This window comes from Notechis scutatus, chromosome Z (assembly GCF_049901735.1).
Source record: "Notechis scutatus isolate UNSWTSFEM ecotype Mainland chromosome Z, rNotScu1.2, whole genome shotgun sequence".
In the NCBI taxonomy this organism is placed as follows: domain Eukaryota; kingdom Metazoa; phylum Chordata; class Lepidosauria; order Squamata; family Elapidae; genus Notechis; species Notechis scutatus.
Genome location: NC_142025.1, coordinates 92,041,897 through 92,062,014, shown reverse-complemented (window position 1 = coordinate 92,062,014; position 20,118 = coordinate 92,041,897). Strand labels below are relative to the sequence as shown.

Genomic DNA, 20,118 nt, shown 5'->3' with positions numbered 1-20,118 from the left:
CTTGCAAGCAAACTCACAAAATTAACTCACAACACACCATGTGTGTAAATATTGAATTTTTTATAAAAAAAGATAAACTTTTACCCAAAATCAGGCAAAGCAGACAAGCAGATTGAGTTGCTCACAGAATCATTCAGTGATCCATCTATCTGATCTATCTATCTGCCATTGGCTAGTTCAGTCTCTCAAATTTGCTTGCCGTGAGTCTGCACTGAATAATAGAACCTTCAGTCTTAAGGGAGGTTCAGCTGTGCTTAAAAGCAGAGCCGAAGATCTAAAGACTAGCTAGAAAGCAAGAAATCCAACCATTTCCTGCTTCCTAGCTAATCTAAATCTCCCGGCACAGCAGACCAGATGTTGGTCAGAAAAAGGAAAAATAGCAATTTAGCAGATAAGTTTGCCAGGTAAGGAGTGAGTGGGCAGGGAGGGTTCCCGCAGGCCATGTGGGTAGTGCAGCCTTGTGTTTCTGCCACAGCCTGGATTAATTGCTTTGGGGGAGGGGTGCTCTGGGGTGAGGTTTCTCTGCGGCCCACCAAAATTTTTTCATGGCCTACCAGTGGGCCGCGGCCCACCAGTTGGTGACCACTGTTCTAAACAAGGCTCTCATTAAGCAAGGGCTACCTGTACTATACAATAAATGCTAAGGACTCTGGGAACAGTAAAGTATGAAGACAGTACAAGTAACATGAAAATCAGAACAAAATCTTGCTAAATTCTGTCTTCCTTAAAGTTTGTTCTCATCATTTCTTTCACATACTGCAATTTGTGCCTTGTAGCCTTGGAAATGAAACCTGTTTGGAACACATGCTCTCCCATTCAATTTGATTTAGACTCTCAAGAAAAGGAGAAAAGAATTTTACAAACTGAACTACCTACGGAACACCCCAAGTTCAGACAGACCAGGCTTTTAAGCATTCAGTCCCTTTCTGCAGAGGAAGCAAACCAGCCAGAGAAATGGGACAAACAAATTTATTTGACTTTTGTCTTTGGCTCTGTGCCTTTCAGGAGGCCTTTTTCACGGCTGATCAAGTTTCCCAACAGTCTCAAGGTCATACCATATTTAACCATGTGTGTGTGTGTGTGTGTGTGTGTGTGTGTCCATGTACAGAGAGAGGCTGGGGTGTAGCCATTCCACCTCCACCACCATATTCCACAATTGTTCCAATTTAACTAATGGGAAAAGTCTTAGTTATTAAATTACTATTTTGTTAAATCACTTATCTGATGCTTTTAAAAAAACAACCCCTTTCAAAGGGATGCCTTGTAACATTTTGTTAGTTGCAACTTATTGGAATGGCCAATCTGCTGTTACATTCTCAGAGATCTCTGGTCAGGTTGCACACATTGCATGACAGAAATGTGTAAATGTTCTCCAACAGCCCTTGAGCAATTTTAAAAACTGCTTTGGAAAAGCATGGGAGGGATATCACTCAATTCTTTCTCCATTCCAAATTATAATACTCTTCCTTCCATCCATGTCCTGCTATTTGAAAGACATCAGTGCAATCACTAGGTTGAAGGCACTCTATCCTTTGATGTATCTAGTAATCCCTTAAGATTCCCACACCTCCAGATATTTACCCAACTTTAAGATAATCCACTTCAGGATTAAAATCATTTAGACCATGCCTCTTTGCACATAGTTGTTTAATTTGGCCCAGGTATGTCACTGTGAGCCACAGAAATGTTACAGCAGAATATTTTTGCTGCAATTTTCCCACACTGACTCTATGCCTTAGTTTACAAAGAAGAGTTCAAGTGTTAACACATAACCCCTGCTGTGAAAAAGCAGAGATAAGACCATGGAGGGAGTTGGCAGGTTGAGATGGGCACAGATCCAAGCAAGGCACAATATTCAAACCTTCTTTTAGGCTGTGATAAGTTGCTCCTGTTGGCAGCATGAGCTGGGCCAGTAGCTATTTTTAAAAACAGATCTAAAACTAGAGAAAGCCTGCAAGTCAGCAAAAGCTGATGCAGCTGTAGCAGAAAGCAAGACACCAAAAGGGGTTATTTAACCCTTCAGTCCCAAAGTGCAAAAGCAATAAAAGCATAGGCGCATTTATTATTCTTTTATGGTGTAATTCATTACACATCTTCTGGCTGCCCGTCTAAATAACCGGACAACCTCTTGGAAAGGGAGGTACATGGTATTCAATAATATCACACAAGAACATAAAATAGTCTCAGATTCTCTCACTTCATAAATCCGATGGAAGGTTTTAGGCAATTCCTATCCTTAAAATTGGCCTGCACGTCATAGAAAGACTGAGAATAAACAAAAAATATTCACTATGTACAAAAGCTCATAGTTTTTGGAGGAAAGGCAGTATATGTTGTTGCACATAAAATATATACATTTATTACACAGAATCAATTTTTTGTAGAGTGAGTCTGTATTGATGAAAAGTGTGTGTACATTTGGATTCTAGGCTGGACTTTTGCATTTCACTTTAATTAAATGCATCCTTCTGCTTACTTAGGAACATATATAGAAGTTATTGCAGAACATGAACAGAAAATAGCAATAACTATAGCACTTAGACTTACACACCATTTCACAATACTTTACAGCTCTCTCTAAGAGGTTACAGAGTCAGAATATTGTCCCAGCAATCTGGGTCCTCATTTTACTGACCTTGGATGGAAAGCTGAGTCAACCTTGAGAATACTGGAAACAATCACGCCATCTAATTCAGGGGTCACTAACATGAGGACTGTCAGCCCCAAGATATACATCGGTGTCTAATATAGTACCCACAACATTATAAAACTAAGCAATGAAAAATGAAACAAATTTCAAAATCTGACATCATCTGCATCTCACATTTTTTTACAATCTTACACAAAATTTCACAAGATTTCAGATGGTGGGACAATACATAATTCATTGTAGTCATAGTGTAGACATAACACTAAAAGCCATAAACCATATATTTAAGCATATGATTGAATCCACATTATTCTTGGATATAATCAAACACATGTAAACAAAAATTATAGTTTAATGAAATGTATGAATTTATGAGCAGCTGGATCACAAAGAGATATTTATAAAAACAAATAGCTATGAGTGTTTATGCAATCCATGAACTTGAAATTTGTAAAACAAAATCATATTCAGGGAACATTTATCAAAACTGAACTAAACTAGCCTAACTGAGTATGCCTAAACCAAGGGTATCAAACTCAATTTCATTGATGGCTGCATCAAGGTTTTGTTTGATCTTGGGGGGGGGGGGAGGTGGCCAGGGGTGTGTGGCCAACTTGATATCTCTCATGTTGGGGGCGCCTGTGGTGGCCCAAGCACTCTGCCAGCAAAAACAGGCTCCTGAGCTCTGTTTTCGACTGGGACAGCCTCATGCAGCAGTTTGCCAGCAAAAATGGAGCTCCATTTTTGCTGGCAGAAGCACCATGGACTGGTCCTTTGTTGTTAACTGGACAGCCCTGCAGGCCAGATCTAAGCACCCCACAGGCTGGATTCGGCCAGCAGGCCTTGAGTTTGACACCCCTGACCTAGATCAAATTCATCTCAACCAAAAATTCACTAAGTAATATTTAGCAAGCCTATCTTCTGTTCTCTCTCTACTATTTCCTAATAACTCACACTATACTTGTAATTTTGCATCAAATCCATACCATTTACTGATCTCAAATACTTTCAGAAAGTGTTGAATATTCAAAATCCTCTATTCCCCAGATTGAAGAGTGAATCTTAGGAAAGTGGCATTCTAGCAAACCCTGTAAAGTGCGCTATCCCAGCAAATTTTCAGCACACTTTAAAATATTGCATTTAAAAGCTTTTCTCCTAGATGGATTGAAGAAAACATGTGCATTACTAGGGATTTCTGTTGGTTTCCACATGTAACATTGAGTGGTTGCTGAGTCAAGAAAGGTTGTCAATTAATAGTAGAACACCTACTTTGTGCAAAGAAAAGGGCTCTCAAATATTATCTGTTGCTAATTAAAATTAGCAATTTTGGACCAACTTTACACTTATATAGACAATTTGTCTGTTAAAGAGAGAAGCAAAATGTCTAGAATTTGAAAATTTGAATAGGAAATCAAGACACTTATGGATCATCTTTGCATGAAACTCACAACTGAACTCACACTGCTTTTGTCATCTTTATTTACTTCCTTGTTTTCTTTCTACCACACAGGGCATTTCTCACACAATGCAATGAGGAAGAAATGGGAAAATATGTACTGGCCTTTTGGCATGAGCTCAAAGGCAAGTGAAGCAAATATTAATGTCATTCTGGAATAAAGCTAGATGATCAACAGGTTGTAGCTTAGACCTTACATTAAATCTGCAGCAGGCAGATTGTTTTAGAATTCTGGGAGTATTGTTCCAATATATTTAGTGAATGTGTGGTTGAAGAAGAGTTCTTGCTCATGAAATTTATGTTATAAAGATTTTTTAAAAATCCAATTAACATTAGAACATTTTAGTCTCAGATGCTGAGTGGCCAAATGCAATATGTTTATTGTGGAATATGAAGAATAATAAAAATAATAATAAAACTGAGAATCCAAGGTAATTTGCACACTCAATAAGGCTACAGAATAAGGTAAATATAGCATTCTCAAATCCAATATTAATGAAAAGTTGCTAGGTTATTCCAGTATTATAACTAGAAGTCTCTCTCTCTTTGTATTTTTCAACACTTCATTGAAAAACACATATCAATATCTACTGGAAGGAAATCAACATTATAAATGCATATATCAAGCCATTTAGTCCTTCGTTTCCCACTATAAAAACAAATTGTGTAATCAAAAAATATGCTGTGGGAGTTACATCAGTTTTGGTGTACTCCAATTTCAATCCCAAAAATGACGCTGAGCCTATTCTTCTTTTTTCCGCGTTCAACAGCTGCTACTCTTTACTCCACTAGTTATACAATCTCCAACTGCATAGACAATAATCTAATCCATGCCCTTGTTCAATGAGAACAATTTCAAATAAAAAGGGCTCTTCCTAACATATGAAGATGTCTCCTGAATGCAGCACTTCATACTTCTATTTCCATGGGCTGAAAAAGTTATAAAAGATAATTTTTATGGTGTGCCTAACAAACCAGTATCAGATTTAACTAGAAGATTCCTGTCCATCAATATTCATTTCTCCCAACTTTAGAAAGTCAGGGACATGTTGTCCTTGGAATCTTTAATTTGTACAGTTGTTTGCTTATTTTCCCCATATCTTTATGTTGAAAATTAATAATTTTTTTCATTATAAATTTGACTCAAAATTGACTATGTGTATTTTGAAGGATCTAAATAATTTTTATGTCAAATGTTTGGTTTTCATGTTATACACTTGACTAAAACAGAGATGAAAGAAAACAATGGATTGTGCCTCTGCCTGTAGAGAAGTTTGCTGAAAGTCACTTCCCTTCAACTCAGATAATTATCTGAAGGATTCTATTCCTCTTTAATTTTAGATTTGCACAGAACTGAGTGACTAGATATATTATTACAGTAACTCTAATTTGTTCTATTTATTTATTTATTTTTACTTATTGTGTTGTTCAAATCCAGTTATTGTGACTTAGTAACCCTTATGGCATATGGCTACATTATAAGAACTATTGTTGCTATTTGATCCAATAATTAGCTGAAACCACAACACACAAATAACAAAAAATGCAAAATATTTGTGTTGAAGTAGAGCAGCTTCCGCCATCTTGTATTTGTGCAGAATTGCTAAACAAAGGCAGTTGGGAGATATCTGCTGGATAGAATTCCTGGACAGAAGAAATTGGACTTTTGAAATCTGTTTTTTAGATCTTTCAGTTGAACTCCAGACCAGATATGGACTCATCTACAATGTGAGATTGGTGTAGAAGGAGAAAGCAGAGGAAGTCTTAAGTATACTGTCTTGTTTCATTCTTTCTCTTCTAAAAAGGAGGAATAGAAGAAGAAAAAGGATGAAGCAAGGCAATATACTTAAGACTTCCTCTGCTTACTCCTTCTGCATCAGTCTTACACTGTAGATGACTCATATAACCTCAGATCAAGACTTGGAAAAACCATTTAACTATGCTTAATCATATATCAATATTTGTGTAAATAAAATAGGACTAAAGTGCCAAAGAGGACATAAGGAGTTAAATGCCATAAATAAGGTTTAAATTTGAAACCTTCCTATTTCATAGTCTACCTTTTTAATCACAAGTTCTGTAGACTTGGCATAGCACTGATAGCGCCAAAATAAATCAGTTCAAATAATCTATATGACAGAGCTTAAGTGTTATACTCTACATAACCCAGCAAGGTAACAGTGCAATACTATGTGAGTCTACTCAGAAGTTCCCAGTAAGATACTTATGCATTCCCTCTTTTCATTTCCAGTACTTTTTGTTTCTACCTATGGTTGGTTTTAACGAAAGACTGAAAAACATCTAGCAAGGATAAGGGGGTTTATTTTAGGACATTTTGAGGGAATGATTCTAAATCAAATATAATGCCATCAAAGTGTTCCAAATGCTATTTGGTTTTATGACTATACTGATAACACAGCAACCAAGATTTTGATCAAGATGCAAAAGACATCCTAGTACCTATTCTGATGATCTTAGTGATCAGCTAAATTTTTTAATGGTAGAGAATTAAAGATGGTACGATTCTAAAAGTGAATTGCTGAATAACAATGGACTCATTTATTTATTTATTTGGTAGGCCACTATAAAAGTCATATGCCAGATTCCCTTGTCCAATCAGGCAGAACTATTTTAGCTTGTTGTAATGCATAACCCAACCAGCTAAATTTTTGTTCTATATCAAATAGAAAAGAAATGCATTCCTGCAAAACTGCATTTTCAAGCATGTATTACTCTAACAAAAATATTGATATATGATATGTGCTAAAATTAATTTAATTAGGGTTCCTGTTTGTGAGATACTGGGAAACATTGTGAGGATGGTAGAGTTTATAAAGCTTTTTTCAGCACACTTAACTGTAATTCCCACAAAGAATTTTCCTACCACCTCATATTTGCCAGCAAAGCACATTAGATCCTGCCAACACACTGTATAAAAAAGCTGCACGCAAGTCATTAGCCATTGACGTCTGAGAATAAGTAATTTCATGAGGATCCTGATGATTGGATCTGAACTTGGCAGCAAAGCTGAGCCCAGCACATAAGTTGACCTTTCACCTATCCCAAAAGAAAATTATATCACAAGAGGCTTAAAGCAGCCCCACAGAGGGCAAGAAATAGAGAGAGTAAAGACGATCAAAGTTCTAGTGATTAGACAGAGGGTGCAATCACAGCATAATCATCATGTAGGGTAAAATATGCTGGAGAGAAAGAAAGAAAAAACTGCTGGCTTCAGCACCCTTTTTTCCTGTATCTTTGATGTGACTTTCATTTCCTCAGTAAATGCCGTCCTACATACGTACAATGTAGCTTCATCCAACATTCATACCTCATTACTTGGCTCTTATCTATTACAGGTTTTTTACTTTAAACTTTATTCTTTTGAGCAAGGACTTTTTGCTTAGGGTACTATATACCACAGTTGGGTAATCCCTGGTCTATATGTGATTAGTATAATCATGCAATAAATATTGGACAGCAAATTATCACTTCTCAGTAATTTTTGCTTATTTTAAAAAAATCTGCATTACTGTAAACAATAGAAGATTTAATAAACCAATTTTACTGAAAATGAACTATCCCTCCAAAAAGAAGTTCCCATGATTGACATTACCATGCTCTTGGGCCAATACACTTTAACTTCTTAACACATGGTTCCCCTTCCCTGCTCTATATCATGAAATGTGTTATGTTCCCTAAGCTGGTAGGCAGCCTCCAGATCTTAGACAGCTCCTATCAGGTATAGTTGGTGTGACCAATGGTCAGGCATATAGTGTACTTGAACTATTTAAAATAGCCATTCCCGATGAATCTAAGAAAGGGAGCAAGATTCATTATTTCTTCCAGTTCTGCCTCCCTTTTTGGTAAGTTAGCAATTTAGAAGATTGACTTTTAATAGTTTCACTATTTTTGGAGACAGTATTATTTTTGCTTTACATGAGTGTTGGCTGCTACTTTATCTCATATGCTAGCAGGTAACCTATAGAACAGACATTGGAACTTTGTTTTGTACCTATCAACCACTGGCATATAAAATTCCACTTCCTTTACTTTCATGCTATAACTCAACACAGTACTTAAACTTAATGGGGACAATTTCTACATTACTAAACATTCAGTAATAGAGTGATTTCCCTCACCCCTTGAAAAAAAATCAAGTGATCTTTGAATCAGACTTTCCCAAAATTCTGTTTTGCAAACTTCTGAGAGATAATTCTTTTCATAAAGGTTATTTTTTTCCTAAAGAGACTAGAAAAATTTCAAATACAGTTTCATCTCACTTTTGATCATTATATTTTCAAAGGGGTATTCTATTTTTTTCAGATGATTTCATTTCCAAAGAGACTTTCATAAATTAATTCTGTCAACACAAAGTTACTTGTAATCTAAACATCATCACATCTTTAAAAAACCCTTTTTGCTTAATATATAGCACTTTGCTTCCCAAACAAACCTGTGAATATGTTGAGCTGAAAGATACTATTGGATCAAGATTTCCCACATTTTACATGAAAATTATTTTGTCTCAACCACAAAGAACAAATGTCTATTCAGAACAGAGTAATTAAAAAGATCACTAACATATAAAAATATATATCTGATGCTGCGTATCAGACATGTTGCATTCCAGATGTGGAATGTGTTAAAAAGCCTGCAGGAGGTAGCTATTTAAAATTTTAGTTTGAAAAATTAAGTTGATAATTGATTCAAATGATTAATCATTCATTTATTATGTTACACTTTCAGGTCACCTGTCTCAAGGTCTAAATTTGTCTTTAAAGATCTTTTATAATATTCAAGCATAAGTAAAACTAAAAATTATTTGGAACGATCATATGTAGTGCCATTACATTTTGAAGCAAAATAAAAAATAGGGATTACCAGCTATGGTGGAAGGAGCCACTACAGTGATACTAGATCAGTATCATAGATAGCCAATTTGTCCCTAGTACTGTTCAATGTGTTTATAATTACCGATAATATAGGAACTCAGTATGACTTGGATCCAGACTACCCATGGGAATAATCTTGTTCAGAGGAAATCTAGCAGTCTTGTTCAATCCATGATGTCTCCTTCCTTGAGGGATCAAAGAGATTGCTCCCAAACCAGGTCTTCTTAATAGCAGCTGTGGAATAAGCTGCCCTTGAAATCCATACGGCTCTATCTTTCCATCTTTTTTCAGGCCAAAAAGATATGACACTTTAATGTAATATTTAGACATTAAAGCACGTGGCATGGACCGTCCATGAAGTGGCATGGACCCTCATTTCTACTATTAGGTCTTTGTATACTATTGGTATATTGCTATAAAATGATTTTATTTTAATTTGGACTATGTATCTGAAGTGGCAAAGAAATTAATGGCTTGCATGGGGCAAGAAAAGCAGAGAAATCAAGCTTTATAATTTTTTCATGGATTGTGTAACTAGATTATAAACTAACTAAAAGGACAAGGATCTGGTTTGCTGATAAGACTGATTATGTTCCTTCCCTAGCGTAATAAGCATAATAAGCTAAGTGTTCTGATCTGCAAACTGTTAGTTTTGAACACCAAAATTCAGAAGACCAATATGAGATTTCAAAATTACAAAGATTTTTGACAGTGTAAAAAGTGTAGAAGATAATAACAAAATAGTTCAGGGCCTTTACAGTTTACAGTTCAAATAGAATTGTTCAAAAAGTTTACAGTTCAAATAGAAAGCCCAGTAGCTGATGGTTCCTCATTCCTGTCTTAAGAAATGGGAATATACACTCTGAAATCTGAAAGGGCAACTTTGCCCTTCCACAGCCTTTAACATCAACTTACATGTTTTTTAACCATACTATATAAGTTAACCAACTCAGAAGTCTAATACAGTCTTTCTTGTATGTAGTTGCCATTTTAGCAGTAGCCACATTTATGTGTAATTCTGTTTTTGAATTTTCCTTTTGCCATTTGCCTTTTTCCTTTTTTCCGTCCATGACACTCCAGGCATGTGATACTTTATGGATAATTTTTTTAAACTTAAGGTGCCACAAGATTATTGCTTTTGTTGACATCGTTTAGAATATCTTTATTGAGCTATCTATAAACCTACTACAAGCAGAAATGTACACCTAATAGAAAACAATGTTCTTGTTTCCATCATCTCCCTTTCACTTCTTTATCTATGCAAGGTGTCCTTGCTTGTTGACTGTTTTGTTCAGTGACCAAAGTTGGATGTATTTTTTAAAAGAAAGGTTTGCTACTAAGCTTTGCATTTATGACTATTGGAAGATCCCATAACCACCATTCAAAGGCTTTGCAGTTGGCCTGCATTTAAGTCTTCACAGCTTGTCAGTGACAACCATGTGATAGTCATTTGTATGCTTCCCAACTAGCTTGCAACAAGCAGATTTAATGGAGAACATGGGTGTAAAATCAAAGCCATGGTGACATCACACAGCAAACTCAATTATAAGAATTAAAAAATAAGGCTTCTACTTAGTGAGAGGATACAAAAAGTTCTAGCCTTTTTACATATATTTTGAACAAGCTGGTGGAGAGAGAAATTGAGACAAAGAAACAGAGACAGTGGAGGGGAAAACTGGATTCAAAATTCATAGAAAGTCTAGAGCAAAATAATTAATTGACAACGACAAAAAAAAACACCTTCAGTACAGATCATTAATATTAAAATAGTGTTGTATATAAGTAAGCAAAAAGACATGAAGACCCAGAATTCTACAGCAGAATCCATTTTGTGATATAAATATTGTGGACTTAAAAGAATACTGTCTCTACACATGCATTTATAAATATTGTTAAAGCAGTATTACTCACTACCTATAGAACAGATATGGAAAGCCAGACTGTTATTGTTATTGCTGTACTGAAGGGTATTGTCTGTAAAGTAGATTTACATTCCAGAGTAGGCCACTAATTCTCAACCCCAGCCATTTTAAGAATTCCCCTCCAGTTTCTTGGATTAAGAAACACTGGAGTAAAAAGAATAAAGTAAACAAAATAATTCATTATATTGAATAATTTTAAATGGAATTGTGAACAAAGGATGAACATGTAATAGTTAAAATGTATAAACTTTTAGTGAAATTTGGAACAAGAACAGGTTAAAGAGTGTATGGTAAAATAGGCTAAAACTTTGATTATAATATACAAATGGAACAATGGGAAAATATGATTGAAATGATTGAAATTTACATTATGTAAAAATATAATCTTAAAGAGAATTTTTATAAAATAATCTACTGTTGGTATGTAACACCAAAAATATATATCTAGAATGTATAAAGGCACTTCACATTTATGTTGGAAATGTGAATAAGAAATGCTTTGTAGATTTGTCAAAAAGCTAGAAAATTTTGAATTCAAACACATATAGTGATTCAGAGGATTTTAAAGATTAACATCAACTGAAACTAAAAAATTTCCTCCTGTAGTGATGGATAAACAATTAGTAAAGAATCATGGAACAGTTTTTCATATGTAACTGCAGCTAGATTATTGCATGCACAAAGATGGAATGATTTGCAAATACCTGCAATGAAGAAATGGTTGGTGAAGTTGACAAACATGCTGAATTGGCTAAATTGACTTATTTGATTAAAGAAAAGGCAATATGTATATTTGTTAATGTCTGGAAACTCCTACGGAATTTTTGCACAAATAAAAATGAACTTATAATTTATGCTTTGATGATTAGACAGGATAGATTATAGAAAGAAGAATGTTATGTTGCAACCAGAGAATAAGAGGAAAAAAATATAATACAGCACTTATAACTGCTGTAAAAAGAAGATCAGAAGCCATTTCTTTACATTTTCTTTTGTTTTTCTTTTTGCACTTTTTCTTTTCTTTTTTCTTTTCCCTTCTTCTATTCTATTTTAGTTTATATTAGTTCTTATTAAAATTTCCAATAAATTTAATGTGTATGTATGAGTTCATGTGAGAGAGAAAAAAATGAGAGTGTATGACAGTGAGACAGGGTGTGTGTCTGTGTGAATGTTTGTGTGAAACACTGGAATAGAGCTTTTAGCAGTGTATGTAGAATGAATAGAATGCTGGGGGCTTCACTCCCAAAAGCAATTGTGAGACATAAAAAACTGTATTTGATTCAATTTAGAATTAATTAAATATACTTGTATTTAATATGATCACTCTCCATTCTATTTTCCTTCTATCACATTAGCAATTAAAGTTTCATCATTGCTATTTTTAAAATGTTTTAAACAATTAGGGGGAAATTAGCATATATTATACAGTAGGTCTAATCCTAATAATATTTTTACAGGGTGGCATATGCTGTTCTTTTTAACTCCGGTGAAGAATCCAGATATTCTTCTAAGTTAAGGATCCAGTTAATATGTTTAAAGTTTAACCCTGCTCTATCATGGCTCCAGAAATGACAGACAGCTTACAAGGCCATGGCAGAGGTCGTCTACTCAGGAAAATTTCACAAAGAAGGGATTCCTTTGTCAAGCAGCCCTCAAACACTACAAGTCACCCTGCTCTGTCTTCACTAATTAAACTTGATGGCAAGAGTTGGGTTCCACCTGGATTTTTATTAACAGAACATTCTGTTCCTCTCCAAGGCCAACAAGTCATGTCCTTCTAACATTGGCCAATGGCCAACTGGCAGCCCCTAGATTGAAGCTGGCACCACCACCATTGAGTCAAAGATTATACTAGAAGTCCCCTGAGCCGCTTAATTCTCTTCCCACTGGGAAAAAAACAGGACTCTGATGAAGTCAAGAAAGCAAATAATTGCAGAAGGACATAGTTTTCAATGGTTTTCATTTGCATAGTTAGATGGACATTGGGGAGAAAATGTGGGTAACTAGTATTGAATTTACATTGTGTCCTAATTTAAGAGAGCTTTTTTAATAAAATGATGTGTTGTTGGTATATGATAACAAGGAACTTACAAAATATGTGCAAATGTATTTCAAACGAGTGTTGGAAATCTGAAAAGCTTGAGGGAACTTTTTATCATGCATAGTGGATTTGTGAGAAAGCTGAGAAATCACAATGATGTAAAGGATTTTAAAGATTAATGTTGCAAAGAAATTGAAATTGGTTATACTTTGACTTATGGACAATGAATTGGAAAAGACTCATGTTACATTGATTTTGTCTATGGTAACTGCAACATTATTGTATTCACAACGATGTAAAAATAATGAAATTCCCACAGTGGGTGAATGGATTGAGAAAATGTCAAATGACAAAATTGACCTGTCTGTTTAGAGAAACAAACAAACAAAAAATTCTGAAACTTTTTTTGCTGAAAAAAGAAATAAATATGGTTTATGGATTTGAAGATTATAAAATGGGCTAGTCCTCTAAATAAGTAGATAGATACCTATCTACTTATCTAGAGGGCTAGCCCATACCCTTGAATGCCTACAACATATGTCAAGATGGCTTTTGTCTACTTTTACTGTACTCTTAGATACAAATGTCTAGTAGAATGGGGGGGGGGGTGAATTTTATTTCAATATTGCTAACAGGACAGCTTTTTCTTCCTGAAATTAGGGAAACATGGCACACAGTCAGTAAGGACCTATCTATGCCAGACCCATGTTCACCTTCAGACACTGAGTGATTTTAGGCAACTCATTTTCCATTTTCTTTTAGCCTAAATTCTGCATAAGAATATAGTCACAAAAAAATGGAGATGAGAGCGCTAGTTACCCCACCCTGAAATCCTGAAGAGAAGGCAGGATGTAAATATAATACATGAAATAAAAATGTTCCTGTCTATCTTATGATGAACCAGAAGATTCTAATGGAGGCTCTTCCTCTAGGAAGTCTCACCTCAACTGTGCTTGGACTTTTATTTCTGGGCTTTAGTATCTTATTTCTTCAGTCCCATCTCAGAGTATAATTGCTTTTGTAACTTATGTACCATATTCAAATGCATGCAGCTATAAACTTTGAATAATATGTCTAAATTGTTAATTTACTTTTATGTAAGGCATACATAAAGTCTAGAAAAACTTTAAACAAAGTAGAGTTTGCTAAAGATTACAAATTTGCTGAAGAAATCATGACGCGTCATCCCAAGGGACAAAGCATTATATACAAACAAAATATCAAAAAGTATTTTTTTTAAAAAAGAATGTTCTTACCTTGTTTCCATTGAATTAGCATGTGTATCTCTAGCTGGGCAACAGAGCACTAAAAACATCAATTAGGAAGCAAATTGCCCCCGTTCTTGTTTTTCTCTCCTGTCTGCTATTTGAAAAAGGTCAAAAATAAAAAAAACAAAATAGAGACCCCACACCCACTGTGTGGAAACCTTTAGAGTGGCTAGGAAACACTGGCAAACAGGAGCCTAGAAGCAGTTGCTGCCAAAGAATGACTGCGTTCACCATTCTATAATTTTGGAAGAAATGCTATAGCTCTATCTTAATGGGTTTTTTTTCCAGTACTTACAGCAGAAACAGTTAATTTCTGGAGTTAATCAGCGCAGCATATGAAGGTCACTAGTCCCACAGTGGCATTAGGAAAAAACAAAGGTAGCATCAGTCCTGGAGCAGTGTTATTCCTGTTTGTAGACTGCTCTAATCAACCAGTGGAAAATTAGTAAGAGAGCCACATGTTTTTGAGCTTAACACCTGCCTCTTTTCATTTTCTATTGAACAGTTAGATAACTGAATATTTTAAAAGAGTTAGCACTTAACAATTTAGAGTGAGTAGACATGTGGAAAAAGCGCTAAGAAAGACAATCTGGCTCCTTACAATTTTTCCTTAGGCCCTAAGATGGTGATGGCCCAAGGTTCTTATTTGAGTGGATATAGAATAAGGGCACACAATGTTATGCTCCCACCAGAACCGACATATTTTTAATAAAAAATAAAAAAGGCCAAAAAACCTATATCATGAGGTTTGATTTGTAGCACTAGAAGGCTGTAGCATCCCAAATTACCCAGATTATTGTGAGGAACCTGGCAACCAACGAAAGACAGAAACACCTTATTATGTCAACATAGAAACCTGAAGTCACACTGAAAGTATAGTGGTTTGCACCTGAATGGCAAGGAATGACTCCATTGTTTAATCATACTTTTTTTCTTTTGTAAAATCCCTGATCTGTAGTAATACAAATATTGATTTGGAATTGCAGTTACAGGTGTTTCTATTTTATGACTCAGAGAATAATAAGCAATCCAATTTACGTTTTCAAAACCATTACTTTACTTGCCTTCTGTTAAAATACCCAAATACTATATGTTATCGGTGCAACAGGCACACACATTCATGGTTAAGCTATACTATTTGACTATTTTGAATTCTCAGTTACAAGGAACAATAGAAGTTTAGAATATTGTTTAATAACAATATTAGGATATACAATTGTTGATTGATAATATGAGTTACTATGGGAGTTGTAGTCCTTATATTTAAAGCAGTGTTTCTCAGCTTCTTAGCCCAGGATCTGGGCACTGAAAATCCACACATCCTCACGCTGCCACATTTGAGAAACACTGAGCTAAAGGTCTGGAAGACGAATGGGAATGGGAATTTATTAATTTACAATTTATAGGTTCCCCTTCTACACATGATTCAGGGTATCTTACAATAGTCTTTTAAACCTATCAAAAAGTTAAATGATATAGTTTTTAATTGCAATTAGTACTCAAATTAATATGCATATTAATTGATAGAGTGTCCATTATTAATACTTAAAAGGCATTGTCAGAAGGGTTAGATATAACAATTCTGGAAATTATGCTCATAGTATAATTTGTCATATTGATCCACATATTTTCTTATCTCTTATCCTAGTACACTTTTCCAAACTAAGATAAATGTATACTGAAACTGAGATTACTTAATTATAATCTGTTTCCCTGTGATTTTCCTTTGTCCCACTCCTCCTGTTTTCATCTTTGTTCCAGAAATATAAACAGGAAAGGAAGACTGCAATCTTAACAGGAAACAAATAGCAGGAAGAGTAAGAGTTTTTTTTTTTTTTTTTAAGGAGATAGGAAGTTACAAAAGTAGCTTTAAAACTCTGTGCGGGTTTATGTATATATTTATAAAAACAACTTTAAAAAAAAATCCAGAGAAAAAGAAAAATCATATTTCAAAGGAATGTGAGAAAACACAAGAAAATATTAAAACAAATTCAGGCACAAAAGCCTTCAAAAATCTTACATTACAGATGTTAGATTTGAACTACAATGCTATCTACACATATTCAAAACTGGAGCAAGATTGTGGATTTTACTCCTCAATAAATAATATAACAGGCAGCTTGTCTTTCAGTTCACTAGCAGACACCCCCCCCCCATCCTCAATCTGACCTTTTCTAACTCCAGATTTAAGAAGGAAAAAGGGAAGCAAAGGGAGTTAGAAAACAGAGGGAGAGATAAACAAGCTTACCTGACACTGGCGACTTGTGGTTCCGCTGTTGCTCCACTCTCAGAACTGGGGAATCCTGTTTAGTTTGAATCCTTTATCTACCTGCCTCCAAAGTTGCCACACCTCTTTCTCTTGACATCACAGCCGGCCAAAACACACACACAAGCAGACTAGAATTAACCACAGGTAATAGAGCAGGTGCACCATAATTTCAAGCTCCTTTCTTCTTGACAGCATTTTAGAGAGTTTTATGGTTAACTTGCTTAACTTTCCTTCGTCGGGGACATTCCTTTTCCACTTCTCCATTCTACTTTGTTTGTTTTTCAGTCAGTTCTTGGGGTTATTCATACCATTTCAGACTTTACTAGACTAGCAGGGAAAGGTCTTTGAGTGTTATTATAATAAGTCTGATAAAGCCAGACTTGACAACTTCAAAAAAGTAAACCCTGGGATGGGGAACGTTGGGAGAGGCAGAAGAAGATGGAGAATGAAAGATCATATTTCTGGTTAATGTGCACATTGGCACCTGGCATTTATAATTTTGCCCAGAGATAAATGTTATTAGAACACTGACCTCGAACTGATTTCAATCTACGTAACAAACCTCAAAGTCCATCATATAGGATAATTAGATATTCAGAAAAGGATTCTATGTGAAAGAAATTTTAATTTTTTTAGAAAAAAGGTTTAAAAAAAGCATTGCTATTTAATTACGTTTTACAAAAGACACTTGTGACACTAGACCAACTGTTAGGAATGTAAGTCACCTAACAGTTAGTTGGGTTGGAAAATATATAAACCAGGATAGACATTTTAATACTGTTTCGTTAAGGGAATGCTAAAATGGTAATTGGGTTTGGTTCCTCAAACGGGCATAAGATGAAGCCAGAAACCTGGCTTGTTCCTGTTCTGTCCTTTTTCTGGAGAGTATTGCCGTTCTTGTATTGACTGTTGCTGATCATAGTTGGATTTGATGTAAGTCTGTTACTGAACTGTTTTTGATACTGGACTTTGTTATTTGGATTATCCCTGGACTGAAAACTGACTGCTTTACCTGTGAATGATTTTGGACTGTATTTTGAACTTTGCTTAAAACTTTATTGAAAGTAAAATAAACCTAAATTTACTGTACAGTGTATCTGTGTGCTGTGTGTGTATTATTCAAACACTTCTCTCAAATACGTCTCCCTGTATGCGCTCATTCTCCTAACGGGGAATTACCTCAACACTGGTTATGGGCCCAGGCCATACCAGGCTCAGATAACTGAGAGTTAGTGTGAATGCACAGTACTGTATACAGACAGCTGTTTACTGTTTAATTGTGGGTTACTATCCTGGTAAAGATGGCACAAGACACTTCAACAAGTGATAACCCGGTTGGAATGAACAAACTATGCTTCCTGGTCTATGAAGTGTAGTTTACTTCTGCGTAGAGAAGGGTTATGGAATGTAGTTCAAGACCCACCGGATGTAAATACTTGGGATCCAGAAAATGAGGACGATGCCAAGAAGCTTGCTGACTTTAAACGAAACAATGAACGAGCTCTTTGTATAATTGGACTAACACTGAGTGACCAGCAGCTAGTCCATATTCGTGGAGAAGAGTCTGCTGCTAGGTGTTGGGAGAATTTGAAGAGGATTTATGTTCGTGACAGTGTAGGTGCACACATACAACTTACATGTAAACTGTTTAGAGCACATCTTCTGAAAGGTGGAGATATGTTAGCTCATTTGAACTTCATGAAAAGAACTTTTCAGGAGCTACATGAAAAGGAACTGATATTTTCTGAGCTGCATTAAGTTTACTTCATTCTTTCCTCATTGGATGAAAGTTATGACGATTATGTATCTTTACTGGAAGTCCTGCCCAGAGATAAACTGACACTGACTGACATAGTTCCTCAAACGGCCATAAGATGAAGCCAGAAACTTGGCTTGTTCCTGTTCTGTCCTTTTTCTGGAGAGTGTTGCCGTTCCTGTATTGACTGTTGCTGATCATAGTTGGATTTGATGTAAGTCTGTTACTGAATTGTTTTTGATGCTGGACTTTGTTATTTGGATTATCCCTGGACTGAAAACTGACTGCTTTAATGTGAATGACTTGGACTGTGTTTGTTGAACTTTGCTTAACCGTTTTACTGGAAGTAAAAACCTACATTTTACTATACAGTGTGGCTGTGTGCTGTTTGTGTGTTATTCTTCACCACTCTCACTACGTCTCCCTGTGTGTGCTCATTTTCCTAATGGGGAATTACCTCAACACCAACATAACTCAAACCATCTTTAATGGAAAGCAAAGCTACAATCTTTTTTATCAAGGTTTTGTCTTCCAGTAGTTTTCAAGCTTTCTAGCAGCTTTTTCTTTATTCTGCTATAGATGGCATATATGTTTGATAAGAGAATGCAATATGGTAGAGAAATGAGGAAAGAAAAATATTGTAAGGCATATTTCAACCCAATTTTTCCATAATTCTCATTTCTGAATTAAGAATACATAGCAGCAACAGGTGGAGTTACTTATTATCCTTGATGATGATTTCCATATTACCTAGGGACGAGGGAGGTAGCATTTTGTCAACAACTGGAGGAAAACAATTTTCTCTCTGCTCTAGAACAAGGCCCAAAGTCCATTGTGGTTGCATTTTGTAAATTGTTTTTAGGATAAGTGTGATGAGAAGTACAAATGATCTTTGAATATTTTCCAAATACTGAGTTGCTCCAAGGTGCAGTTTAAAAAATAGCATCACAGGTAGGCTTCAACTTACAAGTTACAACCATTCATTTAGCCACCATTTAAATCTAGAATTGCAGTGAAAAAAAGTCACAACCAATCCTTGCACTTAACAACCACCACAGCATTCAGAGTCATGGGATCAAAAATTGGGTGCTTGGTAAATGGAAATTCTGGTCCCAGTTGTGTTGTAAGTCAAGGACTATCTGTATAAAATATTCCCTGTTTGGTATTATGGTCCATGTATCTCTAGTTTACTGAGTTAAATCTCAGATTTTCCCAATTTAGTAATCTTGGAATATATTAGACTACAATTTCTTATTGAATTTTTAGAATTCTCTTGTTGCTGTCTCATTACACTGAATGCATTCAGAAACATTGTCTGAACATGGCTTATATTTTCCATGATTTAGTCATTCATAAGCTTATCATTAATTAATGTTTCATTTTAAATACATTCTTATATTTTTTCCATCACTTATAACAAAAGAAAAAAATAATGTCCAAAGTAATAAAATTTATTTGGAATGTTAACGCTGCAAATCTCTCGTCTTATGCTCAGTTATATGGAGGTGTAAATAAGATTGTATCATAGAATCCTCAGAAACTTCTTGAGATCTGGTTAACCTTTTCTAAGGAAATTCGCCCCTTGCTATATAGTGACAGTTATAAATTTCTTACAGCGCAGATACTTCGTCCACACATCTATCTCTGTTGAATGCATGCTTTCCAGAAAGGAAATCTTTCTTTTTGTTACTGCACTCGTCAAATCACTGTACATGTGTGGCCCAACATTACAGCCTCTCCTTATATCGCCCAAACTAATAACCTCTCAGTTCATAAAAAGGAATAGCACACTTTTCAGAATCAGAACACCGTTTCTCAATTTCAAAGAATAGCCTGGGCATCTCTATCAATAATCTCAAATGTC

At 35.3% G+C, this 20,118-nt stretch overlaps 1 protein-coding gene across 3 annotated transcripts in view; it reads right to left on the bottom strand.

The window, feature by feature from the left end:
- Positions 1 to 16,585, bottom strand: part of GRB7 (growth factor receptor bound protein 7) — a 74,505-nt gene extending 57,920 nt beyond the window's left edge. Inside the window, exons 1-2 of one of the 3 annotated variants that reach the window (XM_087945732.1) lie at positions 16,478 to 16,527; positions 14,218 to 14,320 (exon numbers count right to left, since the gene is read on the bottom strand). In XM_087945732.1, the coding sequence (XP_087801858.1) occupies positions 14,218 to 14,239 (22 nt within the window). In that variant the 5' untranslated portion in view covers positions 14,240 to 14,320; positions 16,478 to 16,527. Of the gene's footprint in view, positions 1 to 2,635; positions 2,743 to 14,217; positions 14,321 to 16,477 lie in introns of those variants that run through there. The other 2 variants (XM_026679712.2, XM_026679710.2) reach the window with 2 other exon arrangements.
- Between the last annotated feature and the right edge of the window lie 3,533 nt (positions 16,586 to 20,118).